The sequence below is a fragment of the Enoplosus armatus genome, chromosome 4 (assembly GCF_043641665.1).
Source record: "Enoplosus armatus isolate fEnoArm2 chromosome 4, fEnoArm2.hap1, whole genome shotgun sequence".
NCBI classification, from domain to species: Eukaryota; Metazoa; Chordata; class Actinopteri; order Centrarchiformes; family Enoplosidae; genus Enoplosus; species Enoplosus armatus.
This window is the reverse complement of record NC_092183.1, coordinates 4,800,243-4,826,487: the sequence shown is the minus strand read 5'-3', so window position 1 is coordinate 4,826,487 and position 26,245 is coordinate 4,800,243. Positions and strand designations below refer to the sequence as shown.

Sequence of the window (26,245 nt, the reverse complement as noted above, 5' to 3'; positions counted from 1 at the left end):
AGAATCTCTCATAATAAAGTGGTTAAAATCACAATCTGCTTATAATTGGTTCTCGAGTTAGCAACCACGAGCTTTCATTTATTATAAACTAACCAAACAACGGCCTCAAATGTTAAAAGCTAAATAGGGCCGCCACATTTCGGCTGATTCAGCTCTTCACATTGTAAAACACAAAGGTGTATAGCAGTGTCCACATACTTCTGGACATTTTATTTTGACTTCCTTCCGGGCTGAGCTTCATTTACCGTTGCCATGGGAAACGGAGGTCGCAGGTCAAAGACGCATGGATCGCGGAGTTTGGTGACTTGGCAGAAATTGTTTAACTCTTTAACTCCGTTTACTCACTCCAGTGATATGCCACTGTTTTCTGTACAACTTCAGTCCACTTCGTAACTTGCAGACTTATCATGATTAATCGACATTTCCACGCTGGATCCGCGTCGTTGTTTTGTGACCAGAAACTTCGTGTGCGGAGGAGTACTGGAGGTCCGGGAGAATCGTGACCGCCGCGGGCTGCAGCTGAGCCGGCAGGGCTGCCTGGAAGCGCCCTGGAGAGCAAGTACAACGCCCAGACAGGCCCTCACATCTGGAAACCAAACCAGTGATCCTGGAGAAGGTATTGGAGAATTACTAGCCTTGCATACTTGTGCTGCACGTCAGTCAACTTCAATACAGTTTGTTTTGTTTGTCTTTGTGTGTATAAAGGAGGACGAGAGACTTTAGAATATCTTCTCTCAGACTCCCCACCCCCCCACCCCCTGTAAACACATCATCACCAAATCATTTTGATGTCTTGAATCAGGATTAACTTCAAAGATGCTTGCAGTTTATTCATCTCACTCAAAATTTAGAAAACGGCTCATTTGAAGGAATTCTCTCTTTCTCTCCCTGCTATCTTTTTTTTTTTTTCTTCTTCTCATTTCTGATTCATCCCATCCCATCTGGCAGCTGTTAGATCAGAAAGTCTTCATGGTCCCTCCTGCTTTTCCTCCCTTGAACTGCTAATGCCCTTCTCAAGTGATATTTTCATATCTTTCTGTGTATGTGTGTGTCATCCCTTTCGCTTCATGGCAGGGCGCCTATCTCTCATTCATCAGTAACCCCAGCTGCCCTCCCTGCCCCCCCCCCCCCCCCCCCGGCTACACAGAGCAGTCCCAAGACCGGTCACTTCATATACTGTTAATGGACACTGACCCGCACTCAAGCACATCAAGTGTGTCAAATATCACATTTTCTAGCCCCGATGAAAACACATTTCGGACTTGCAGTCAAAGGATGGGCCCATGACCCAGTTTACTTTAAACGCCCTCAGTGCAATATGAGTTAGAGAGGATCTTCAGAGATGGTTTTGATGGCCCAGTGGGCTCTGCAGAGTCACTTCTCCTAATCAGTAACGCAGATGTTGTGTCTGATCCCCCAAAGCCTGTTCCCGCTAACAAATGCATTTGAAGTAAGACATTGCCATTTGTAAGATGATTACAGTCACCTATGCTCAGGGGAGGGCTCAGCAGAGGCCAGTCACAGCGAATCATAAGGCGTCAAACAGCCCGCCACGGATCCACGGGATATTAGCAGCTAATGCATCAAGGGGGATGAAGTGTCAAATGGCTGGTTTGTCCCTGTGGACACTGCATTCATCATAGTTACTGTGAGGCTGGCTCAGTCGCTGAGGCAGGCAGGCTGGCCGGCGAATAGAGAGACGTAGCACGTATCAGAACTGACACATCAGAATGGAGTGGTTTATCTATGGAAATATATTTTTTAGAAAGCCGTTTTACAAGTTATTGCAGCCAGCATTGAGTCAGAAATAATACAGAATGATGCTTGAATCCCGATTTAACATTAAACGGCCCTATTGGTCGAAGAAATTCATTCGCTGAATTGGTTTAGCCGTGCCTGTGTGCCAATCCATTGTCTCTATGACTACAGTGAACATGAACAGTCCCACATACACTGTAAATCACCAAGGAGGGAAAACAAGGCAATCTCATCTTCGGCAGTTTCCTGCTCTATGTTATTGCCTTTACAATGCTTTTGATTCAGCTCTCTGTGGTGCTGTTAAGACAAATGCAATACTAACAACACTGTTCGGTGTGTGTGTGTGTTACTCCCGGGTGTTGGTGGAAATGCACAGGCCGAGACCACTTCACAGACCATTGCCAAAAGGAGTTTTTCCATTACACTTATGCACTGGGACATGCATTTTCTGTGTGCGTGCATGTGTGCACATACAGTACTCATATGCTGAGGTCTCTATTCTCTGTGTCCACTGGAGTAGCAGAAAGGCAACAACAGTGTCCCGGTTTGACTCGAAAGAAATTTGCAGCAAATGAGCTCATCCATCAGCTGAAGCGTGTGGGGACAAGGGGATGATGAGGAGAAGGAGGGTGAGGAGGAAGATGAAGAGAGACGGTGGGGCGGAGCAGGGGCAGAACTGCTCAGGGAGAGGCCTCGCAGTGAAATATGACGGCCGTGGTTTTTCCATGCTCTCGGGCACCTTCTCTTGTCATTAAGGTGTTGCAGCTTGAAGACTTGGTCCTTGTCCAGTTCATCTGTAGCTTTGCCATTAATCTAAAAAAGTCATGACATTTAAGGGAGTAGCATTTTTAACTGCGTTAACCACCAATGCTTCAGCATAGTCTCTGGAACTCAGTTTTATTTAAACCTTTACATACAGTTTTCCCCTTTTTCCCCAGCTTTACGGTTGGAAAAATCACCCTGTCTGCCAGTTTCAGATATATTCTGTATCAGTGTGTTCCAAGTCTTCATTGAAGAGTGTATATTTACACTGAGCAATATCTTCAAACCCAAGACTCCGTGTTTTCATGGCTGCACCATCATTACATGGAAATATTCTAGATGTCTTGTGCATCATTTAATTTATCTTTTGCTGACTTTTTCCGGCTGACAGTCTCTTAAATATGCACTTGATGGCTACATACATGATACTGTGCTGAAAGACTGAGGCTAAAGCTGCATGCCAAAAAGTTAGCACCCTCACCAGTTGATGATCCATGTAGAAGACCTAGAAATAAGGAACAGCTGTAGAGTTAGTCCTCGTATTACAAGTTTGAGAAGTTCGAACATGTTTGGCTGCTTAGCTTACACACTTGTTCGTATTCTCCAACAGTATGTTTTTTTTTTTTACATCAGAGTGACAAGATAAAAGGCTTTTAGCATGAGGACTCACCGATGTGTTTGGCAAGCGTTACCCTATCTTAGGTAACGTTGGCTGGGTTTGCTGGAGTAAGCTTCCCCAAACCCAAGATCAGGACAGAGCCGGTAAAGGTAAAGTCTGAGAGCATCAGGGACTACCTCCGACACAGTGGGGAAATAATACACAGTCGGTGTGCAAACAGGGCTTTTCTTTAATGTATGCTGTAACTCCACAACCTAATGTAACCTAGTTAATAACATGTTCCTTGACCTTAGAAGTACTGCTCATTTTAGGTAGTAAGCTAGTTAGCAGGAGATGCTAACAATTGCAGCTTACGTTAGAGCAGATCAACACACTACAATCTTTTCCTTACACTCTTGCTCTTGTGTTTTTAATTGTGGAAAGGCGTTATTAGATGAAAAGAAATGCTGAGTAACACTGGACACTGGACAGACCTGCTGTGCATCCTTAATGTTGCTCAGCTATGACTGGACAATCACTTTTTGGGGGAGGGCTTTAGTGAACTGTCAGTTGTTGTATTTTAGCATTTTGATATGGATATTTATTTTTGTTTGAGTTCATACTGATGTAATATAGATTTTAAGGACACGTTATCCCTTGGATTTAATGTGTTTTTTTTTAGAAAATGAAAACTCTGAAGATTAAAAATACTCATGAATATCCAGTCCAAGCTAATGCCCCTCTGTCTCTTGGATGACCCACCAAAGATAGTCCAGTAGATTAACAGCATCCCTCCAGATTCCACAGCAGGAAGGAAGGTGTGACTGTTAATCGTTAAGCCCACATTTATTCTCCTCTCGCGCCCTGTTATCTAATTTATACTGTAGAAAACATCAGTTTATCTTGCATAAGGATTTTTTTTACTCTATGCAGTTAATTATATAAAGATTAATTGCCTGATTATCTGTCATTTCCATAAGTGATGTCCTATTAGAGACACAATTTTTACTCTTGGCCTGCTGCCCAATCTGACTCTGCAGAGGTCACATGGGGATGCAGCAGAGTCTTTCATGGGTGAAGAAGTGCTCTGAGCTCCAAAGCGACTTAGAAGACAAAAAGATAATAGCTTCTTGTCCTTTTGTTTTCATGTCTTTGTTCTTATGCACTTTCTTTTTTTCAGAGTTTGTCGTATCCTGGCTGGAAGAAAAAGAGCGGATATCATCTCCCTGAGGAGGCATCTGGGCCACGCCAGGTGAGAGGAACATCTATGGGTGTTACAAAAATCAACCTTCTGTTGATATAAATATGTGGTGTTTATGTGCCATTTCCCCTGAAACAGATGAGGACTGCAGTAGCATTTATGTTTGGAAAAAGTCAAATTTAACAATAACATAGCTCATGAAAAAAGGGAAAACTGCAACAGTCTGCTCACTGCAGGTATGCTCAGCTTTCATTGCTTCTGTGTCCTGGAGGCAGTGGAGTCCTGGCACTGAAAAAGCTGTGGCATTTGGTCCAGTGTGTGTGTGTGTGTGTGTGTGTGTGTGCTGTGACTGTGTGTGCAACCCCCTAACCCCCCCACAGGGTGTAGAGACAACATCCTCTGGGGGCAGCCAAGGGTACTTCCAACCGGCTGACATTTCTGACAGCCTCTGATAGAGCCCAGAGTGTTGAATTATTCATACAGGTGTTATGGGGAAAGGTTGCCATTTTCACAGGAGAAACTAACCCCCAGATGAATTGTGGCTGTTTATCCCTGCAAGTGAATACAGTAGTAATGATTTGGGGCTGTGATGCCTTTTAGGCCAAATGGCAGCCCATTCTCTGTCAGCTCACATGTCGAAAGCTCATACATCTCACTGCTTCTCTGGCCAGAGCAAACCTCTTAGACTTAATCTGGTTTTGTTTTTCAGCTCGGGCAGTTAGGTGGAAACATCTGACATGTAGTGGTCTGTTCATAATGGATGTCTTAATGGAAATATGAACCATCTCATTATCACCGTTATCACCTCTCACCACAGTAGTCACACGAAAGGGTAGGAATAGTTATTAGTTAGAATAATAATGGACATTTTGGGAAATATGTTTTTCTTTTCTTGCTGTGAGTGAGACTAAAAGATTGATACCACTCTAATGTCTGCCTGTTAAGTATGAAGCTAGAGCCAGGAGGCTATTAGCCTAATTTAGCATGAAGACAGGAAGCAGTCAAGAAATAGTTATTCTATTCACTTCCATTGGGTGGTGGCAGCTTCATACTCGGACACAACAGTCTCTCTCTAACAGCCGACTGTATATGTAAGATCATTTTCATACAGCTATATAGTTCATACAAACCATATGCAAGTGCATCACTTTGCTCTATTAAAATAATCAAAGGTGTGCTGTTGGGTCAGTTTTGTAAGACAGAAGATATTTATTGTTGATTGGCTGGCAGGTCATTCAATCAATCAGGACTGCTAAAACATATTAAAGTCAACAGTTAACAGGGTATATTTAACTCTTTGGAACCATAGTAACAATACTTACATAACTATGATGTTAAACTGACTGCAAACGAAGTTTTGAAAATTGGATGATTTGAATGCAGCTTTTCCCTTTTTCTGAGCGGCCATGGTATGCATACGCTAAGTGCAATAATGCTTCAGGACATCTTGATATAGAAAATAATGTATCTGGACAAGTAAAAATAATTTCTTAAGAGGAGAGTATGGAGGAGGAGTGCCATGTAAAAAAAAAAGTTCTTTGATTAAAGTCGGAACTGAGAAAACACTTCTCAGATAAAAGCACCAAAATATCAGAAAAATGGGATGATAATATTACATAATGTCAAATAATGTATTTCCAATGGCCCTAATCCTCCTCTGTAGGACAGGGATTTGTCACATGATTTAGTTAATCCCAAAAACACAGACACAGCTGTAATAATTGTGTATTTTTCTTCCATTTAAAGATGAGGTGGAAAATAGGACACAAATTTAAATATATATTCACTTGAATTTCATTGGTCCCTGCATCACAACCGTCATGTTATTCACATCGTGTGTACATTTGTTTAACTTTAACTATGTTGTATTTTTTATATTTTATATACCCTGAGCATGTAGTCACTCTCTTGGAGGCAAACTGTGTTGCTGCATGAAATTATCTGGTGTGTAGATGCATGAGAGTCCAGTTTGGTTTCGTATTTCCTGCTGCTTCCTTCCTGTTTTGTCTCGGTAGACACTACAAAGCCTAATCAGAGTGTTTGGCTGTTACCCTTGCCTGTGGTACTCTGTCATTTACGACTGCGCCAGCTTGTGTTGTCGCGGTCTGCCATTTGTCTCTGGCGATGTTGACATGAAACATCCCACGCTGTCTTGTCAACACTACTGCGAGCCCTGCTTCTCATCACGCTGTAGCTGACAGATAATACTTTGCAAGTCACATTCTTCTGCTATATTTTTAACAAGGATTTAATTATGACATTTGTTTGAACTCGTTTACGTCACAATGCAGAGGCTTGTGTATCAAAGTCAAACAAATTCGCCACGCTAATGGCTCATAACCTGCGCATTAAAAATTCACATATAGGAATTTTTGATGATGTGAGAGTAGAGCCGATGAGTAGATTCAGAATAGAGTCACAACATCTTAGTTGGTCTAATACACTGTAAAGATTCCTCACCTACCACGATCCCTATCTCTTTTGTTGCCTGGCAACAAGCTGCCACCCGGTGGCTCCCATGATCTGATCTGTTAAAAACTGTCCCCTTCTGCCACCACCACCACGCTCCTCCTGTGCGCAAATGTCTAAATCTTTTACATTGCAATCAATTTTTAACCACCTATCAAGTCCTCCTTCCAAGCATTGTCATCTTTAATGAGCTTTTCAAGCCAGTTTCTGATTTGTGGTCATGATTCACTCTCACAAAGAAAAATAACTTGTTATTGACTGGAAGGACAGTGGCGATGGGAAAAGACATAATGGAGTTTCACTTCAGAGCTTCTTGACTTTCAGACACAAAAGTTTCATTGTGTGTTTACATATTGATGATACATTGCTTCTTCTCAATGCCTTTTATTTTCTTGTCACACCAAATACTGCAGCCTGTCATTGTTGGCAGCTTTCTTCTGTCTGTTTCTTCCCTTCAGCATATTATTGTTCAGCTTTCATGTTACACTCAGGCACAACCGCTGCTGTTGTCACAAACATTTGTACGTGTTGTGCATCAAGCAACACGCATAAAGACACCCACTTGCCTGCCAGTTAAAAGATATTAATCCATTAATATGAAAAACATTAGCTGAACTGAAGTGAAAGAGTCACTTTAGCACAAAGAGCTAACGAAATTAGTCACGTCTGATGCAAGGTCACTGAGCCACCTCCCACGCTCTTGGCAGCCGGCAGCTACTCCAGGGAAAAACTTTTTTTGCACATTTGAAGCTACGAGTCATTAGCGATGCTGATAGAAACGCACTTTAATTAAGACTGCTGCATTTTGGACTTAGATGTCACATCTGAAGATTAATAAGTAATATCAAGGGTGTGGTGGTATGCAAATAGAACAGACATGCCTCCGAGCTAAACTGGTGCACTCGTTGTATCACCAAACTGAGCCAAATTAGCATGCTGGAACACAAGTGCTCGGTGCCCCCCTCCTAGGCTGGAGTGCTTGGCTCCACTTGTGGGCAAAATATTACCAGCCAGCTGCTCACTAGATAACAAATAAGAACTGGAGCAGCAGAGGGTTGGAACATATGCAAGGGTTTGTGCCTTTGCTTGTCAGCTTTCACCCTTGCAAAAAAAATCTAGCTCGCCTGGAAAGTAAAGGTCACGAGACTATTGTAAGGCCACTGTGGCTCTGACCCTCACTCTTCTTCTCGTTGGTTTCTTGTCATGTTTATAATCAGAAAATTGTAGCTGCTTCTTGTTACATTCACTGTAAGTCGCTCTGGACGACTGGGTTAGCCAAATGAATCCTAACAAACCTAATGAATGCATTTCCCTCCTCGTAAAACATTTGCAAAACTGATATTTTGAGCATGTTGGAACCTGCATCATTTACATCATGGTTTCATTAAGAGAACTGGATACTGGGCTCCATGATGTTACCCCATTCATTCCAAAGTAAGTTGCTCACTGGGCACATGAACACTAGGGTCCCTCTCCGGTCGAGCCTGTTGAAGGCATGCACATTAGAGGCTTGTTCGCGTTGTGTGGCCCACTGCACATGCACATTAGTGTGTCTCCCGCTTTTCTAGGCTCTGGGAAAATTTAACAAATATAAAACCTTCATGAATTAGAAATGCATAATACAAAGAGTAATGATTGACCTGTTTGCAGTTCAAGCTGTCAAAAGTTTCACAGACGTCTCTTTTATAATGGTGGTCTGTGAGGAAAAAGGGTTTGTGTTTTTATGTTGCAGTACTGCAAGTGGCCACTGGTGGCGCCCTATCCAGCTCTCTTTGTACATCCATGGTTTACATCCACTTCTGCCAACTAGCTGTCTTTTTTTCTTCGTTTCTTGGCTCATTAGTGCCACCAACCTTCGATCAGTGGAACAGCATGAAACCGTCGTCAGGCGTGTGTAGCACAAATACATGTGTCCTCATGTACAAACAAAGCAGGGACCCATTCATCACATAACGCCTTTACATGACTCCTGTTGTTAGTTTTCAGATTACCGTTAGCTTGAAATCATTCGTTTGGACGGCAGAATATTACCACTTTGTTCATATCATCTCGACACAACCCACTGACACTATATAAACAATAATATTGAATTGTTGCCCAACCTTAATATACATTATTCTCTAGATATTGCTTTTGTGGTGCGACGTGACGTGACTTCTTATCTCTGAGTCACAGTCAGATTGAAACTTCGATGACGGCTGAGCTTCCAACGCAACAACAACAACAACAACAACATTCATATAAGCTGACCCACAGCCTTCATTTCATTTTGAAGCACATACGGCCCTGTAATATTTCTTTCTATCCCAGGATCATACAGCCGACACAGTGTGCGCCACCTTGACTCTTCATTTCAGCTCACCATAACAAGCTTGGTAGGAGCCTGCACTTTGACCTGCTGTTTTTCAAACTACTCATGTGAAATGATTAAGAAACACAGAGGTGTGCTACCGCGGCTGGTCTTCTGGCAAAGTCACCTCGACAGTTGCTTCTGTGCGTGCGTCTTTTAATTTTCCACCACAGCATTAATGCAAAGGTAATTATGCGTGCAGTGTGAGAAAAACAAGCAAACAGTGTTTGAGGAAAGGTTATGGTTGGAAGCTAAACCGCCATAATTAAGTCATTAATCTGGCCAGACGTAACACGTTTCTCCCATAATGCTCTAGTTAGCTGTCATTTGTGCCTGCCTGCTGCTGTGGTGTGCTCTGATTTGGATGATTTACAGTGTGCTTGTGTGTGTGTGTATGTGTGCATGCAGTGTTGTGAGGGATTATTGTAATGACACGCGAGCACTTTTGACTGTAATTCATCGGCTTTGATGGTTTTTGTATGTCTCTGACAAAGACAGGAGATTAATGTGCAGCCTTGACATTTGTGGTTTATGTGCATTTTTGTTTTTTTCTCTCATTTGGGTTGTTGGAAAGTGAACATATATCATTATTAAAGCATGCTGTATTTATGACTCCCGCTTGTGTCACTGCTTTGCAGGCGTTTGGCATCAGCAATTAAGCAGGGCCAGAGCTGCTTCCGCCTCCTGCAGAAAGAGGAGCAGGAGGAGGAAGGGGCAGCTGAGAACAGAGCCATGACCCCCCAGCTTCTACTCTGACTCAGACAGCGATTCAGAGGGGTGAGGCAACAACTCACATCAGCTCAGTTTCATTTCTTCTTGCAGTGTCTCTCTCTGGCATAGCTTATCAGCTTGGATGCAAGGCTTGTTTATTGTATAACGTAAACTGTAGAAGCTTAGTTTGCTTTAAACCAAAACGAGGGTTCTAACTATGGTCTTCACTTTTACACTTTTTATACTACTCTTCTGTGTTTTTATATTAACAATGCATCCAATGACGATGATAAACACACACAACATGATCACCCGACTCTGCTGTTCCCCTCAGCTCTACAGGCTGTTCTGGTTTTGGTTTTACAGCCCTAAACTTTACTTCACCCTCTCAGCTCCCACCAACCCAGTTTCCAACAGCAGCAAGCAGCTGTTTTTAGCAAAAAGACTCTGATCAACCCAATGTACGCTACCTGCCCAGCTCGGCAGACAGAAGGTTATCGACTAGTAAACATAGTGGAGCATTTAGGAGCTACAGAGCCAGACATTTCCCTCAGGAGTTGGTGGAGACAAAGCTAACAGGAGAGTCACATTCTTCAGGTGGCCAGAAACACAACTCCAATTTCACTGGAGACTTGTAGAGTCACTTGATGGCCTAAATATTTAGTTTTCGTTCTGTCGACACAGAATGAATCGTAACATCTTGTATGGAAATTGTCAGATTAAGATAATAAACATTTGCACAAAATATTTGCAGCCTAGTTCAAATTTAAACCATTAGTATCAACATCAGCTGTCAAAACATCCATACTGAACTCTCAAACAGAGCTAATTGAGGTCATTCTTAATCAATGTTACTACTCTGCCTAAAAATCACTGCTAATCACATCAATTGCATCATCCTCATCCTCATATGGCCTCATAACCCAAACCCTAAAGCACTGTAACCCTGCTGCGTTCAGGTGAGGTAAACCCAGGTAAGGCTAATATCTGCTGTACCGCCTATTCCTTCAACGATATTCAAGATGGTGGCCTTTAAACGAGCCGTATATGGTATTCAAGCTGTCCAAGATCTGTGCTTGGTTGATGTTTTAGGGGGAATTACAGTGCAGACTCTTTAGGCCACACAGTCCCCAGAGAGGCTGAGCTGTCCCTTGGTTGGTGCACGATGCATTCACATACCATGACAGCGGTTCTCTTACTTTGAATAACATTGTTCTACCGAACCGCCTCTGTGTTACCAGATGGAGATGGAGTTGGTGCAAAACCCACTCTGCACACTCCACCTGAGCAGCTAGGAAGCAGCAGCATGCTCCTTACTTCCAGCAAAAGAGACGTTGGAAACGCAGCTGCTTTGCTTTATGCTTCAGCCTGTCATTTTCAGTATATCACCTGCAGATATTCAGTGCTCATACAATCTTGTGCTGTATGTCACTATATGTTAAACCTAGTTTGTAGGTAGAAAAAGGTCAGGAAGGTCTTCAAGGTAGGTAGATAAGAAAGTTCAAGGCTTTGACCTTCAAAATGAATTGAAATAACACATAAAATAAAGACTAATTTAAACGTCAGAGCTAAGAAGATCAGTTAGCACCTCTTATTTAGATCAGTTAGCGTAGTTAGGTATAACATCTGAATATTTGCTCCTATTATCATAAACTGTTCACTCCTTGTTTGAATAAGGACACAAGTTTTAATGTATATGTCAAAAGAATCACCACACCACAATAAAGAAAAGTTGAGATGTTTGAAAAGCATTTGATTTTAAGGAATCGCTGCACTTATTCCACCCTCTTCTGCCAGTCAGTGTTCATCCGTTTGACTCGTGTCAAACAGATGTGTTACTACACCTCAGCAAACATCAAACAAAGAAAAGCAAACAGGCACATGGCTGAATATTTAATGCAAAACATCTGACAGTGAGAGATACTCACTGATGCTTTCATTTTGTATTTCTTTCATACGGCTGGCTCCTTTGATGCCGCGTGAACCGGAGCTAACCTTTCTGAAAAACGTGTCAGAAAAAGTTTTCTCTGACAAATCTGCCTTGTTAGAAACTCAGGTGTTGTCTGATAATAAACACACACCGAACTCTGATTCACAGAAGCAACATTTAGTGGCTCCTGCTTTGCAAGTGTTATGCACCGCTTTGATCTTGTATAGAGGATTTGTTGGCAATGCTGCTTACAATCCACAAGTTCTAGCTTCTGAACAAAAGTCAAATTACATTATAATACACATTATGTTGTGACAAGTACAATGTGGTTGAAAATGATTAAATGGCAAAGCAGGAACATTTTAGCTTTCGACCCAGGAGACACCTGTTTGCATAGATATGTTTGCACTCCGTTAACACTTATTTTACCCACATATTTATATATGTATTATATGTATGTGTAATATTTGACTAATATCCGTCGCTTAATTATACATTTTCATCATCAAGAAATACAAAATGTGAGCAGAAAAGTAGAGGTCTGGAACCAGGCTAGCACGTGTAAGTAGCACCTTTAAGTGGTGTGTAAGCAGTTAATGAATGCATGATAACACAGTGTAACGTTGTAAACGCACATATATCCTGGTGTGTCGTCAGTAGTTAACACATAAGTTAGCCACCTGTGAATGATTTGTACATGTGTATCAATAGTTAATATATTCTGAGGTTCAAAGTTCATTGTTGATCTTGGAAACAGTAGTTCAGAAAACAATCTCACCACAAAGTCCATTTAGTAGCTGTTTAGTAGCTTTCGATCATATCACATGAGCTTCATAGCCAACATAGCCACATCGTTCATGTCGTTTTCATACTCAGCAAACCATTGAGTGAGCCCTGGTGCACGGAAACATCTGCATTTGATATGTTTCTCCACTCTATTGTTCAGGTTTTATCTTTAATTTCTCCCCCATCTGTATTTAATTATTTTCAAACCTGCAACTACTCACGAAATTATAAACAACACAAACAAACAACAAACATTATAAAATTCTAAATTCACTCAGCAGAATATCTTTCATTTAGACAGGCTGTTCATATTTAGAAACAATTCAAAACCCTAATGAGCATGCGTAAATGATGCATTAACATTTTAAATGATTTCCAGCACATCATGAAGCAGAGCAGGTCGAGGTGAAGTCAGAAATCCTTACAAAAATGTCTTTCAGGTTTCTAAATGCTGACCATTGAAACAAGGCAGCATTTAGACTTTTCCTTTCAAAGCAGTGTTTTTTATCTTTTTTTTTTTTTTATCGTTCTCAGATTTTACTTTCAAATCAAGTCTCAAGTCAAGTGAAGAACGAATAAGACCTAATTTAAGTGACATTTACGAACAGAAGAGATTCACTTTTCACATTTTTTACAACAAAGGACTCGAATGACTATGACTATGAATTACTGTGCCGTTGGACAAAAACAAAACTATAGTGTATTAAAGTGTGTTATTTATTATGTGTATTTAGTAATAACTTCTGTACTGATAGTAAATGCTGTAATAATAATGTAGTAATAATCATTATTGCCACTGCCAGAATACAGGCTTGTTTTCTAGCCAGTCCTCTGGAAAATAACAACCATGTTCGAAGGCGGTTACCTGACATCTGACAGATCCTAATCTAGCACACTATCTGCCTGGCAGACAAATGGCCTGGTCGATAATGAAAAGAGCTTGGAGCGACCCGGGGCAGCAACATTTGTGTGCGGAGGGGAGCGAGGCAGAAAAGGAGGCAGAATTCATATTGTGTTTGATGTGTTAGGAGAGATCATGGAAATGGATGTGGTCATAAAGCCTCAAAGCGTGTAAGTGTTAGGGTGACGTACGGCACCGCTTGACTGCAGGTGACACTGTAACCAAGCTTTTAGAGAGATGGCATGTTTTGCATTTGTTCCCACTACAGCAGCTCTTGTATTGAAGAGTTATGCCTCTTGTGTCGATGTTTTCATCCTCTTGTTTTACCTACAACAAAAGACTTGACTTGAGATGAAGGGTGTTCAGTATGATTGGTTTTACAGTGGCCATGGGAGGGGGCACTCCACCGTTATTTAATGCTGTGCTGCTTAACGTTTCACAAAATCAGAAACACCTTAAAAACTTTTTTAGTGGTGCTGTTGATGCAGAGCACTTAAAAGGACCATACAATGTAAAAGGTCTGTGTAACTTACAGTCAGACCAAACACACAACCAGCATACAAGACACTATGACCATAAGGAATCAGGCAGGCAACGATGCGGTTACAATAATGTCATAAAAGAAAAATAATAGTCATATGCGTCTCTATATATGGCTTCAAAGATAAAGTTCCTCAAAACTAACAGAATTTCAGTGTTAAAATATTAGTTTTCACTGTACAACATACTGCTATGAAACTTAAATCCACTAATGTTATATTTATCCTTTAGCTACTAACATGAATCATGAAGCCTCCAGATGAATTTGTGATGCCCTCAAACCTAAATGAGCTCTTCTCAGACTCGAGCACAATGCAGCATTACGATTCTGGGACACAAGTTAGACATTGAACCCATCAGTACAAACGAACATTTCAAAATCAGTAGAAATAAATATTTTTTACATTTTGTATGAGATAGTAAAGTCAAATGCTCCCCACTAAGAATTTCTGCTACGGTGCTCTTGAGACGCTCAGTGCAACCAAGAGAACATAACACTCTCAAACATAGTGTGGGGACAAATCATCATTCAGTACAGTGATGTATTCTTAGTCCCACTCACTTAAACAGTGAGCATTAGGTGAAGCTTATGCATGAACCCCTGCAAACAAAGTGTGTGCATCATGTGTCCCACTCTCCTAAAGACGGGGGGATACGCTGTAATACATTCAGTTAGGACTTGCCTGTGTTATTTATTGTTTATGATGCTTAATAATTCACATTCTACATGTTGACCTTTGACCCCTTGAAGCCAGACAGTTTAGTGACATGGTTTAACTGGGGTTACAGTTTAGTAAAAGTTACTTTGAAGGTGCAATGTCCACCATTTGATTCCTAGCTGCGGATCTCTGTCGCATGTCATATCCCCCTCTCTTCCCATGTTTCCTGTCTCCCTGTCTGTCAAATAAAAGCAAAAGTGAATTACTTGAATGCACTTTGTCACGGATTTTTTTTTTCCTGCTGAACCTGAATTCTACATGTTTATAATCCATCACAAGTCACGAATGCAACTATTCACTTCAAATGTTTCTTTATTTTCAGATAGTCCTGTTTATTCTGAAAAGGAACGTGTTTAATACATACATGTTAGAAGCTAAGAAAGGGCTTTTTTTGAGAGGCAGATGAAGTAGTAGAAAAATTAAACTTTTGCCCTTAATCTAAGTGGGATAGTAAAAATGTGGAATTTTAATGTGGAAATCCGTGTAGGAAGATTTTTGCTTGCTGTATCTCGTGGATTTGTAAGTATCATAATAAAAGCATATTGATGGATTCTTTTGGATAGACAAATCTCAGATATACGTTGAAGTTCATGTCTTTGTGTGCTGTTGCAGGAAGGTCATCTACTGCCAGCTCTGCTGTCTGAATTGGCTGCTGGAGGCCTTGACTCTGGATTGCTCCGGCAGAGTCGGCCCCCTCACCGCCTGCTGGGACCCCAAGTAAGTTATTCTGGGGTCAAAGGTTCTTACCACACACGACTAATCAGTGGTCAGTTAAAGCAAATGCATGAATGCGAAGTTGCCTTTTAAAGCTGCCAAAGGCAACATTTCTATCTAAAAATACAGCAAATCAGCCCACCCTCCTGTTCAGAACTCAGACTGATTTGCTCCAACTGCTCAAATAAAATGAAACTTTTTTTGAATCAACGCTGGTGGAAAAGGCTCTCAATGCACCTGCTGTGAAACAGATATCGAGTTTCATGATTTCTCGGTACTGATGCTTTTTAGTATTTGTTGTATATATTGTGGGTATTTGTTAAAACCTGACCTGTGTAATTTACATGTTTATGAATGAATAATCCTTTGATTATTTTAGACACTGTTCACGTTTGACAGGATAATGGTAAAAGGTAAAAGCACATTGAGCATTAGGATTATGACAGGGAGTCTTCATACTCTCACAAAGCTCCATACATAATATATTAACCAGTCATTTACTATTTAAGAGTGATTCCACCGCCTGGAGCCTCAGTCCAGAGGAAAGAACAGCAGCATGAGTGACATATCCATCAGCGATCGGCTCATTATGGCGCTGACCTCTGCACGCTGACCGATGAGTAACTTCTGTCAAATCCACGCAGTTTTTAAGCGAGCCACCTGAAGAGACGTTGCTTCTGTACTGTAGAGAGCCAGTGATGGAGGGTGGCGGTGATCAGGGGCCGCAGGCACGAGCTGACAGTGCTGGATAAAATATAAAGTCCAAAGCTCCGGAGGGGGTCCAGGCTTAGCGAAGAGATTGCATTCTTCCATCTTCGTCATACCCCCCACCCCTACCACCCACCCACCCCGCTCACCCCCCTCCCCCCTTCCTCCCTTCCAGGTTTCAGCTCCGATGATATTGACCCACCACAGGGAGTTAAGAGTGAGGAAAGGGAGAGAAAGATGTGTGGTGCTCATATGTTTAACCCACAGAGTTGCTGTTACATCGCATCTGTAGTCTGCTTCAATTCCTCAAAGGCAGTTTTTTCTAAGGTTCCCTCTTTTTATTCTTTTTTTTTCCTATTGATCTGTGATTATGGTCTCTCTCTCAAAGCATCAGAGGAGACCTGGACTGGGAGAATAGATGAATTCATAAAGTTTAAAGGCGACTGTACCGCGCTCAGTCACAATTGCTCCTTGCAGAATGTAGTACAAGAGTATTATTGCACACCACTGTAAGCTTTGAATAATTGATAGAAGAATAAAAAAAGAAAAGAAAAGAACGGAAGGAAAGGGCTGAAAAGAGCTACAAAGAGAATTCTTTTTTGTACCCAAACGTCATCATGTTACAGCCTCCAGGGCCTTCACTCAGCTTCAAATCCAATTTCCCAGAAAGTCTTTATGGGCCAAATGATCCAGCTGAGGTATTACTGTACAGAGAGACAAGGAGAGGATGAAATGAAACATTATCACAAGGTTACGACTCTGCTGGGCCCTCCACCAGGCGGGCAGCTCTGATGCTGGGCATCAATCTAAAACACTGCTCAGGTTTTTACGATAAGGTGAATTATGATTTTGATAATGGCCGGAGGGACTCTCGAGCTGTCTCTGCCTCCAAGGGCGGTTTTGACTAGTGGCGAGTAGCGGAAGGTCACCGGTGTGATGAATGTATCACAACAGCTGCCATTATTTTCCATTTGCAGAGACCCTGGCTGAGGCAGGACCACGATAAACACGCTGAAAAAAGAGAGAGCCATTGAGAACAAATGGCAGATAAGGTACCCTCGCTATTCATTTCATTTTACTATTGTTTTATTAATTATTTGTTTTTGTTTTTTTGTTTGTTTCTTTAACCTTTATTTAAACAGGTAATCTCATTTAGACACAGGGTCTCATTCTCAAGAGAGACCTGGTCAACAGTACAACACAAGGTTACAGACAGATGTTCAATACAGAGACAGAAATAGAACACGAAACATTGCAAAAGAGTCAAAAATTCAAAGTCTTTATTTGTATTTACATTATATAGTGGTAAGGGGCTGTTTTCCTAGTTAAGTTCCAATTAAAGTAGAAGTTGTAGTTCCTTACTGTCAGTAAATCCCATGAAAAGACCAATGCAGCTCATGACTCGCACATACACCGGCCTGCTGCTGGAAATACTCACTAGAGCACCAAATCCACAGCCCAGTTCCAAATATGTTTGATAAAAACTTCAGTGCCCCGGTGTTTTAGTAAAATATTTAGCCTTTTTTACGATAGTGTGTCTCCAACTTGGTGGCCACAGTTTGGAGAAGGCCCTTTTCTGTTTCATCATGACAGTTTCCCCCCCATGCACAAAGTGAGGTCCGTAAAGAAATGATTTTCAACAGAACTTCACTGGCCCGCTCAGAGCCTTGACCTCAACCCCATCCGACACCTTTAGGGTGGCTGTTTATTTTCTCCATCTGTCCCCCTGAGTCCTGGTCAAACTCTGATCTCAGCAGAAGGTTGGAGTTTGCCCAGAACTTATCTTTCAAAGTCCTCTACCTGCCACGCTCTGCAGAAAGAGAGAAATCCTGCACTGTGACGCCTACATTCACAGGACAGCACACACACACAAACACAGGTGTGCACACACACATACACACACACACACACACTCACACACACACACACACACACACGGAAAAAAGGATAAGTCAGGTGCATTTAATCACTCATGCTTGAGCACTACACTTAATAGACTCTAAACCTTAAATCTTGATGCGCAGGCACACTTACTCAAACAGTCAAACATGCATACTTACACCCACAGACTGACTCAGTAAGCAAATAGCATCTTCACACACACACACACACACACACACACACACACACACACACACACACACACACACACACACACACTTACTCCTCAGGGGATGGCAGTGTGTGGCAGTAGAGGACATTTGGAGAGCTGTTGCTGAAGTGTTGTGCTTCCTTCCACCCTGATAATTAGGCTGATGGGAGCGTCACACACACTTAAGGCCCAGGTCGTCTCTGACAGACAGGCGGGAGAGAGGGAAGGGCATAGGGGAGAGAAGGGGGAGGGAGAGACATGCCTGGCTCCTTTCTGTTGCTCATATGTCGTCCTGAGTTGAGAGATGGGTCTACCTATGGGTGTGTGCCAAGCTGCTGCCTGTCAGCTTGGCTGTGTGTGTGTGTGTGTGTGTGCATATTTCTGCACTCATGAGGATCAAATGTCTCCACAAGGAGCTGATATAAATTCAAGATTCTGCTTTAGGCTTTAAGGAAAACAGATTCTCATTTAAAAACAGCTATTATAAGGAACATTTCAGTATTCATTTCTGCTCTTCTTGTTTGTTTGTTGGTCTGCTTTACTTTTTTCTCATGAATAACCGGCCAAACACAGATGGCTGGACATCACACTGAGACATTTCTAGCATGGCAGAAATGGAGCTTGATGCAAAAAACTAAACTTTCAGAGATCTAAAGCATCAGTAGTTGCTGCCAGGTTCTGGTTAGTCCCTCAGAACTGATACCAAGAGCGTCCATTGTGTGCTTGGAGCATCGACAGTTATAGACTATTCATTTATCTGTGGACAGTAGCCTCAATAGATGACAATGTAAGACAGCCATTAGAGCTGTTATGTTTTGAGTAAGGGGTGTGGTATAGCTATACCGTGTTTAGACAACATATGTCTACCTTTGACTAACAGCAGCAAGTCCATGACCATTCTCATGGGCGGTTTCAAAAGAGAACATGGGAAATGTAGGAAACAACTAACCCAAGTAAATGATAGATGAATACACTAGAAATGAACTGTAGAAGAGACACAAGGAGGAGGAGTAGAAAACTGATGAACATGTTAGACAAAACATAAAAGCATCAAAGCAGAAAGCTCTAGATATGATAAAATCATTATATCTAACACAACATAAAATTATCCATCATTTCAAGATTAGGATTAGATTATTAGGTTAATATTAAAGAATTAACTCCACAAGAGCTTCTCTTCATCTCGTCATCTTTTACTGCAGAAAAGCTTTGTTGTACTGACCTCTATGGGTTGAAAGTCTGAAGTCTGCTGCACTTGTAACCACTGTGTGTGTGCATTCTGTGTTTAGGTGATAAACCGAACACACGCTGTCCTTTTTATGAATGTGCACTTGCAAACCAAACTACCTTTTTACCTCCTTCCCCTTTTTCCTTCCAAAAGCCTCGGAGAGTTCACACCCGGCGCCCTCGCAGCTCCTCTGCTCACCTCCACACCCACAGGAAGTCTTCCTTCAGTGTGGCCTCCCTCTCGGCCCTCACCTCCACCGCTGTGGGCGGCAGCGTGTCCTCTCTGGTCCCAGGCGCTGAGGAGGACGCCGAGTCTCCAGGAGCAGCAGAGGTGACAGACCGGCCTCCCTCAGAGTATAAGTTGTCAAAATTGGAAGATGTTAGCTTTACAAGCGTTTTTTGGATTGTGTGATGAAGTCATCTCGAAGCGTAACGTAACTGTCAAAATGAGTCTCTCATCAAATTTTAGTTTGCATGTTCTTCCACATGTTCTTCTTTTATTTTAACGCACAATTAACCTCAACTCAACCCCGCACCTAATATAAATATAAACTGGACCTAGAAGAACAAAATAAACAGCCAAAACAAGCTCTCCTCACACAAACACCCCTACTGTGATGATGGGAAACTGTTCGCAGAAAGAAAGGAGTTTCGTGAACACACATACTCACAGAAAACTGAGCTCAGTTGTCATAGAAACGGCTGTTTGACATGAATTAATGATCACAAAGCCTTAAAAAGTCACTATTCCTGCCGATAGAGATAGAGACAGCTTCAGAGAAAAAAACATGATAGCACCCGAAGTCCTGGTCCAACCTCATGGACACACACACACACACACACACACACACTTACTTACCCACTTACCCACCACCTGCTGAGTCTGAAATGGAAACCAAAATAGGAGTTGGGTCTGTTCGATACACTACTCAGCTGGATGATCAGAGCGTTTCTGCCAGGGCTGAGCCCCCCTATGCCCAGCGCTGTTTCCCAGAGTGCACTGCTTCAGGCTTCAGCACACAGTATAATCAGTCATCTGATCTCTCCCAACACCCCCCCCTCCTGTAGATTACAGGTTTCATATCATTACCGCCTGATGAAAGACTGTTCAGCTAGCTGTCGCCGCCTGAGTCATTGTCAGGTTGTTGTTTTTTCTTTTTCCTCTCCATTACTCCCTCTTTCTCACATTTTTCCCCCCTTTCCCCCCTCCCTCTCTCCTGCGCTCTCTCGCTCTAATCATAAAAGGAGTCCAAAAATCAAAGGATTAATTCAGCGTCATTGGTTTAAAGCAATTAACTGCTGTTCAGGCTAATCCCCGGAGTTATGTCTCAAATCCAGAAATTGGCCACTGGAGATGTGTTGCTCTGCCCACACTACATTGTTTTGCCGGGTAAATGAAGTTGAAAGACGACTTCTTTACTTGGAGAAAAAAATAAGTAGTTTTTCAAACTCTTTGATGAAAAAAGGAATTGTAAAACGCTGAATAATTAGGAGGTTTATCTTTGCATTTCAATGCCTCCCCCAGTAGTTTTTTTAGCAGTACAGATAGTTAATCCGCCACATTCATTTGGGATAATTAAAATAAGAACTCTATTTATTCAATCTAAATCCAGCCAATTTGCAAAAGTTATTGGCTATTACAGTTTTGGCTGCAGGTTTTTATAGCTATTCCTCATGAGAAATCGTGCTATACATTTTAATAAGCGCCTCATCTCCCTGATTTGCCACACTGTGATTAATTTTGTCACAGCTCATAGAGAAGTTGAATCATTTAGGCTGGTGTTTAACATTTTAATGAATGCTTTATACTCTCGGGAAGCTTCATGAAGAGTTATGGTGTCATCACAGTGTGTGACATATATGTGTAAACTACTGCTGCTTCAGTGGGATTACATATTAGGATGAACTTTTCTCAATCAACGTCATGGTGTAGTAACGACATGTGAACACCAGGGGGAGCTCTGAGATTATATATGAAAAACACAATGTGGACAATAAGACATTTTGTCTTCATATTGTAACTTTGTGGAAATAAATGCATTTCAATAATATTTGCACAAACTCTAATCTGTTTTGTTTACAACAAGCAAACAGGAAGACACATCTCAAGTCATCAGGGAAAGAACGAGACACATAAAAGTGAATTGACCCTTGGTACAGCAGGTGTACCAGGTCACTCCTGCCCCAGAAACCCTGCTTTCCTTCAAATAATGTCTTCAGTTGTGAAAACCTTAATCACGAACAATTAGAAAATTAGAGCTAGAGAGATTTACAGAGTAAATTCACTGATGGAAGAGATGAGGAGAGATGGAGCCGTCTAGTTAAAGTGTTTTTATCTCCAGTTGTTCACCAGAAAGTCAAGAAAGAGCACTAAAGCCCACAAACCAGCCGCTTTGCAGACAGGAAAGTTCATCTTGCAAGGACTTGTGTTTCAGCAGCCCTCCATCTCATGACTTACATTTCAGCAGCCCTCCATCTCATGACTTACATTTCAGTAGCCCTCCATCTCATGACTTATATTTCAGCAGCCTGTAAGATAAACATGGCATAAGATTTACAACCCAGTATCATTACCAGCCTACTGCCATAAATCCCTAAATTCTACCCCTGTCTGCTGCTGTTCCTCAGGGCTGGGCTTATGATTTAGACACTTAGAATAACTGTAACAGTAGCAAAGGCTTTATTTCCTTGATCAACAGCAGCTAATCGTAAAGAGGACAAAGGTCCAGGCCATCATGGCCAGGGCAATGTGACCCTGGAGTGATTGTGTAAAGAAAAGAAGAGCAGGGAAAAGAAAGCTGCAGTGGCAGCTCAACCTGTACTCTTCTCACTCACTCTGTGGTGACAGCCCTTCAATTAGTGTTTCTGTATATAGTCCCCATCATCTTCATTGCTCCTCTGGCCTATTCACAGTTTTAAAGGCGGTGCTCTGAAAGGCTATGTCAGGAATTTGCCGTAAAGCGTCAGTGGAATTGTGTTGTGGCTGAGGGGACAAAGGGGCATGTTGTAAAATGTTATCAGGGACGTTTCATTGGTGCTGTCTACTACCTGATATTTACCTTGGCTGTTAAAGGTTGGACAACATGATTACCTCCATTCAGTGACTGATTACATGTGCCAGACGACTGTTTTCTCTCTGAGCCAGTAGTGCTTTCAGTAATTATGAGTTTGTGCCAACAAGGTTTGAAACATTTGACTTTGAATAGTAGTTTGAAAATATGACCATATTTATAGTACATGTATATATGCGTTTCAGTTGTATTCCGTAAAGTTTTCTTTATGCAGCCAATTGCACACACACAGATAACACATGTACGTTAACATATAACCGCATATAACAGTCATAATAAACACCACAAGAAATGTAACAATTAACCTCCACAGATTCATATTTTGGGGCACAAATTCACATAAAACTTGTCAAATGAAAACCTAAATCATTAGAACACATGTGAAAGTGTTCTGCTTATTAATTGCTACTAACAGCAAATGGCGCCATTAGAACCAGTCTTACTAAATACTACCACTAAAAAGCAACAAAGCATTAACGTTGCATTAACAGTGGAACTAAGATTGTTTTTGGGAAACGGGGTCCAGAGTTTATTCTGTATCTGAGAGAAATATCTCAGGCGTCAATCTCAGTTTTAATGTATGCAACTTTTATTTGACCTATCCCTATTTTAACAGTCCCTTCTTTAAACAAGTCTTACTCGTTGTAACCGTCCTCACTTCCACACCCATAATTCACATGTGTCAGAAAAGGACACAAAATACCTTTTATTACTTGTTAAACCTACAGTATGTGACCTGGTTTATTGTTTCTGTCAAAATATTATACCTATACCATGTTCTGTTTATATTCATACATACAGTGCAATCCATATGTATTTGAACAGTGATGGCTGTGTACTACATCACATTTAACATTTTAAATAGAATAACTTTTTCTTTTCCAAGCATCCATATTGGTTAACCAGTGTAGTCACAGCCCTTTTTATATGAAGCCCCCCCCCCCCCCCCCAGTTTTAGGGCAGTGCAGTAAGACAAACATCCTGAATATACAGACAAAGCAACCAGTGAGTTTTAGGTATTAAACAAAAGACACACTGTATAGCATGATCACGACTATAAATCTATAGACATAACAATAAATATTGTTTGTCCTCGTGTGTCCTACATCCAGCTGTCCTAGCCAAGCCCCCGTTAGCCATCTAAGCAACAACAAGGTCACCACGCTGCAGGAGCCGAAAGCTGCCTTTGAGGGTTGAGGAGATGGCTCAGAGCTACGTCGACGTCCTGGAGCTCAAAGCCAGGTCTGACAAACTGGTTGGGTGTAGCTGCATACTTACCGCACAGACATGAGAGTGGTATCTCTCGCCAAGAAAGCAACTTACAGTATAAACCATGCGCAGGGTGTACGACAATGTGCAATGCTCTTACAGGCTCTTTCAGTTCCTTATTTTTCATTCAGTTTTCTTTTCCCATGCAGGGAAGAGGTTAAACAGCGGCCTCCAGAGGTATCGACCCCTGAGTCTCATGACCGAACCCCATGGCCTTCCTCATCATGTGACCTGCATGTCCCAAGAGGCAGAGGCTCCAAACAACAACAATAAAAACATGCACAGCAACAATATGTGGTATGCAGCCTGTTGAAGACATTACGTAGTGTGGAATGTGGAGTCGGGGGGATGAGGTAGTTTATTGGGGCTGAGGAGAGGTCAGATTTGTGTTTGCACGCATCTGTGGCGCTGCATGCACATGTGGTATGCATATGTGTTAACATGCACGTTAGAACCAATAAACACCATATTCTTTTTTTGTTGTAGCATGATGTTATCAGTGGATCTGACACCCATGCTGGTCATTTCACTCTGCTGAGCAGCCTGCCTGAGGAGGTGTGCAGGAAGCGAGCGGTGAGCCAGGTGCTGGAGAAGCTGAGTGGCTTTGCAGAGCAGCAGACCCTCAGGGTTCGACCTCAGCTCTTCTTGAAGGTGCTGGGGGGTCTGGAGCTGTGGGATCTCTGTCTGCCTGAGCTGTGCGTGGCCATCCAGGTACATAAAACACCTCCTGATGCCGCATTTAGCTACTGGAAACTGGAACACATTTGAATGAATTGCTGCAACAAATGATAATTTCTCTCCCACACTTAGAAAATTAAATGAAATAATAAAATAATAGATAGTAATTTAAGATTGTATTTAAAAATGAGGCCTTGATAGAAATAAAAAAGTCATCTCGTAGAAATGTATAGTGAAGAAGATTTTTGAGGTCTGAAAACAGTTCTGTGTTAGGGGACAGACCTTGTACCGTGTCATTTGGTAAAAATGTGGGAAAATATTACACTTTTTACAGTTTACTCCATTGATAACAAAGGCTAGGAACAGACAACACAACACTGCATGTTATAAATGCGAAACTATATTTACAGATTTGGACATGAAGGCTGATTTCAAAGACTGTAGCAAGTTTGCAAAAAGTAGGATTTTGTAGTTTGCAAGTTCAAGATTCAAATTTTTTATGTGATTCTGTGCCGTGAGCTGGGTAACAATGTAAATCTGAACAGAGGCAGTTCAAAAAGTACAAAATGTGCGATGCCTAATTCTTTGCAGCTGGACAGCAGCAGATTAACAATTTTCTACTTTGTTCCCACCATAGCTATTTTCTAATTATGTATTTCCACAGGGTCTGTATACAAATACGAGATTTGATTGTGGGGTTTTATTTAACTCCTCTGATCTTCCCCCCAAACTTTAAGCCCGACAGTAAACTCTCAGTCACTCCCACCAAACCATCAATTAGGTACGAGCCTCACTCCAAGACTAACAGACTCCAGACCCCCTGAACACGCCTCTACCGGTCAGAAATGAGGGTAATGCATCCTTCCCAGACTCCAAAGCAGATAGCTGAAGGTGTAATGACAGGGAGCCGACTGATAAATGACACCGAAGGACTGTAAAGTTGGCTCACTGATTCGGAGGATCCGTGGGGAGGGTCGGGAACAGTATGCGGCAGTGTCCCTCTCTGAAGCTCAGAACTGAATCAGATGACTTTTGGTTGTGGTTTCCACTCCTGGCTCAGCAGGCTGGGTTGGGGGATGTCTGGGATTGCTGGTGTATGTGTATATGGAGTGTGTTTTGGGGAAAGTTGTGTCAGTGTTTGGGGAACCAAAGTATCATCTGGTTTTGTTGCCAGCAATTTTTTTTTTGTTTTCTTACAAAGCTAACAAAGAGATGCTCTTAATTTTCATCTACAACAATGTACATTCCCATCTGTCTCTTTCCATCTTGTGTCGGTCTCTATTTAAACGTACCTCCATCTCTGTTCTTCTGTGCCAGATTGCCACAGAACATGAGGTCCAGAGAGGGAGGAGTACGATGTCTGGCTGCGTTCAAGGGTCAGTCTGCCCCCACAGTACCACCGTGCCCCTCAAACACCAGGTGAACCACAGTCATTAAGACCTGGAGGAAGGCTACAAGCATGGACAAATAGATAAAGAGAACGCAGACACAATAGGGCTGTAAATGATGAGTAAAAGTGATAAGTGGGAGTAGTTATTTTGCATTTTAGCCTGTTCGCTGTTCACTTGACTGTTCACACAGCCAGCAGCAAAGAAAATGTCAACCTGAGACAAATCATTGCATCAGCAATAAGCAACAAATAACACACAAAGAAACATAATCGTTATTATTTCGTAGTTAAATGAAGTTGCCCAAAGAAAAGGAACAATTAGATTAAAGGTCCAAGACTTTTTACCCTAATAAGCACATGATCACATGTGA

The 26,245-nt window shown here is 41.8% G+C and overlaps 1 protein-coding gene across 1 annotated transcript; it reads left to right on the top strand.

Moving 5' to 3' along the window:
• The first annotated feature begins 252 nt into the window (after positions 1-252).
• On the top strand, positions 253-25,959 carry LOC139283751 (coiled-coil domain-containing protein 60-like). Its single transcript, XM_070903781.1, is given in 15 exon segments — positions 253-272; positions 459-616; positions 4,301-4,370; positions 9,777-9,848; positions 9,850-9,915; positions 15,338-15,442; positions 17,125-17,230; positions 19,621-19,820; positions 21,774-21,862; positions 23,643-23,724; positions 23,726-23,792; positions 23,961-24,109; positions 24,334-24,517; positions 25,802-25,823; positions 25,826-25,959. Coding segments are annotated over 15 exon segments (1,524 nt in total).
• Positions 25,960-26,245: the final 286 nt, after the last annotated feature.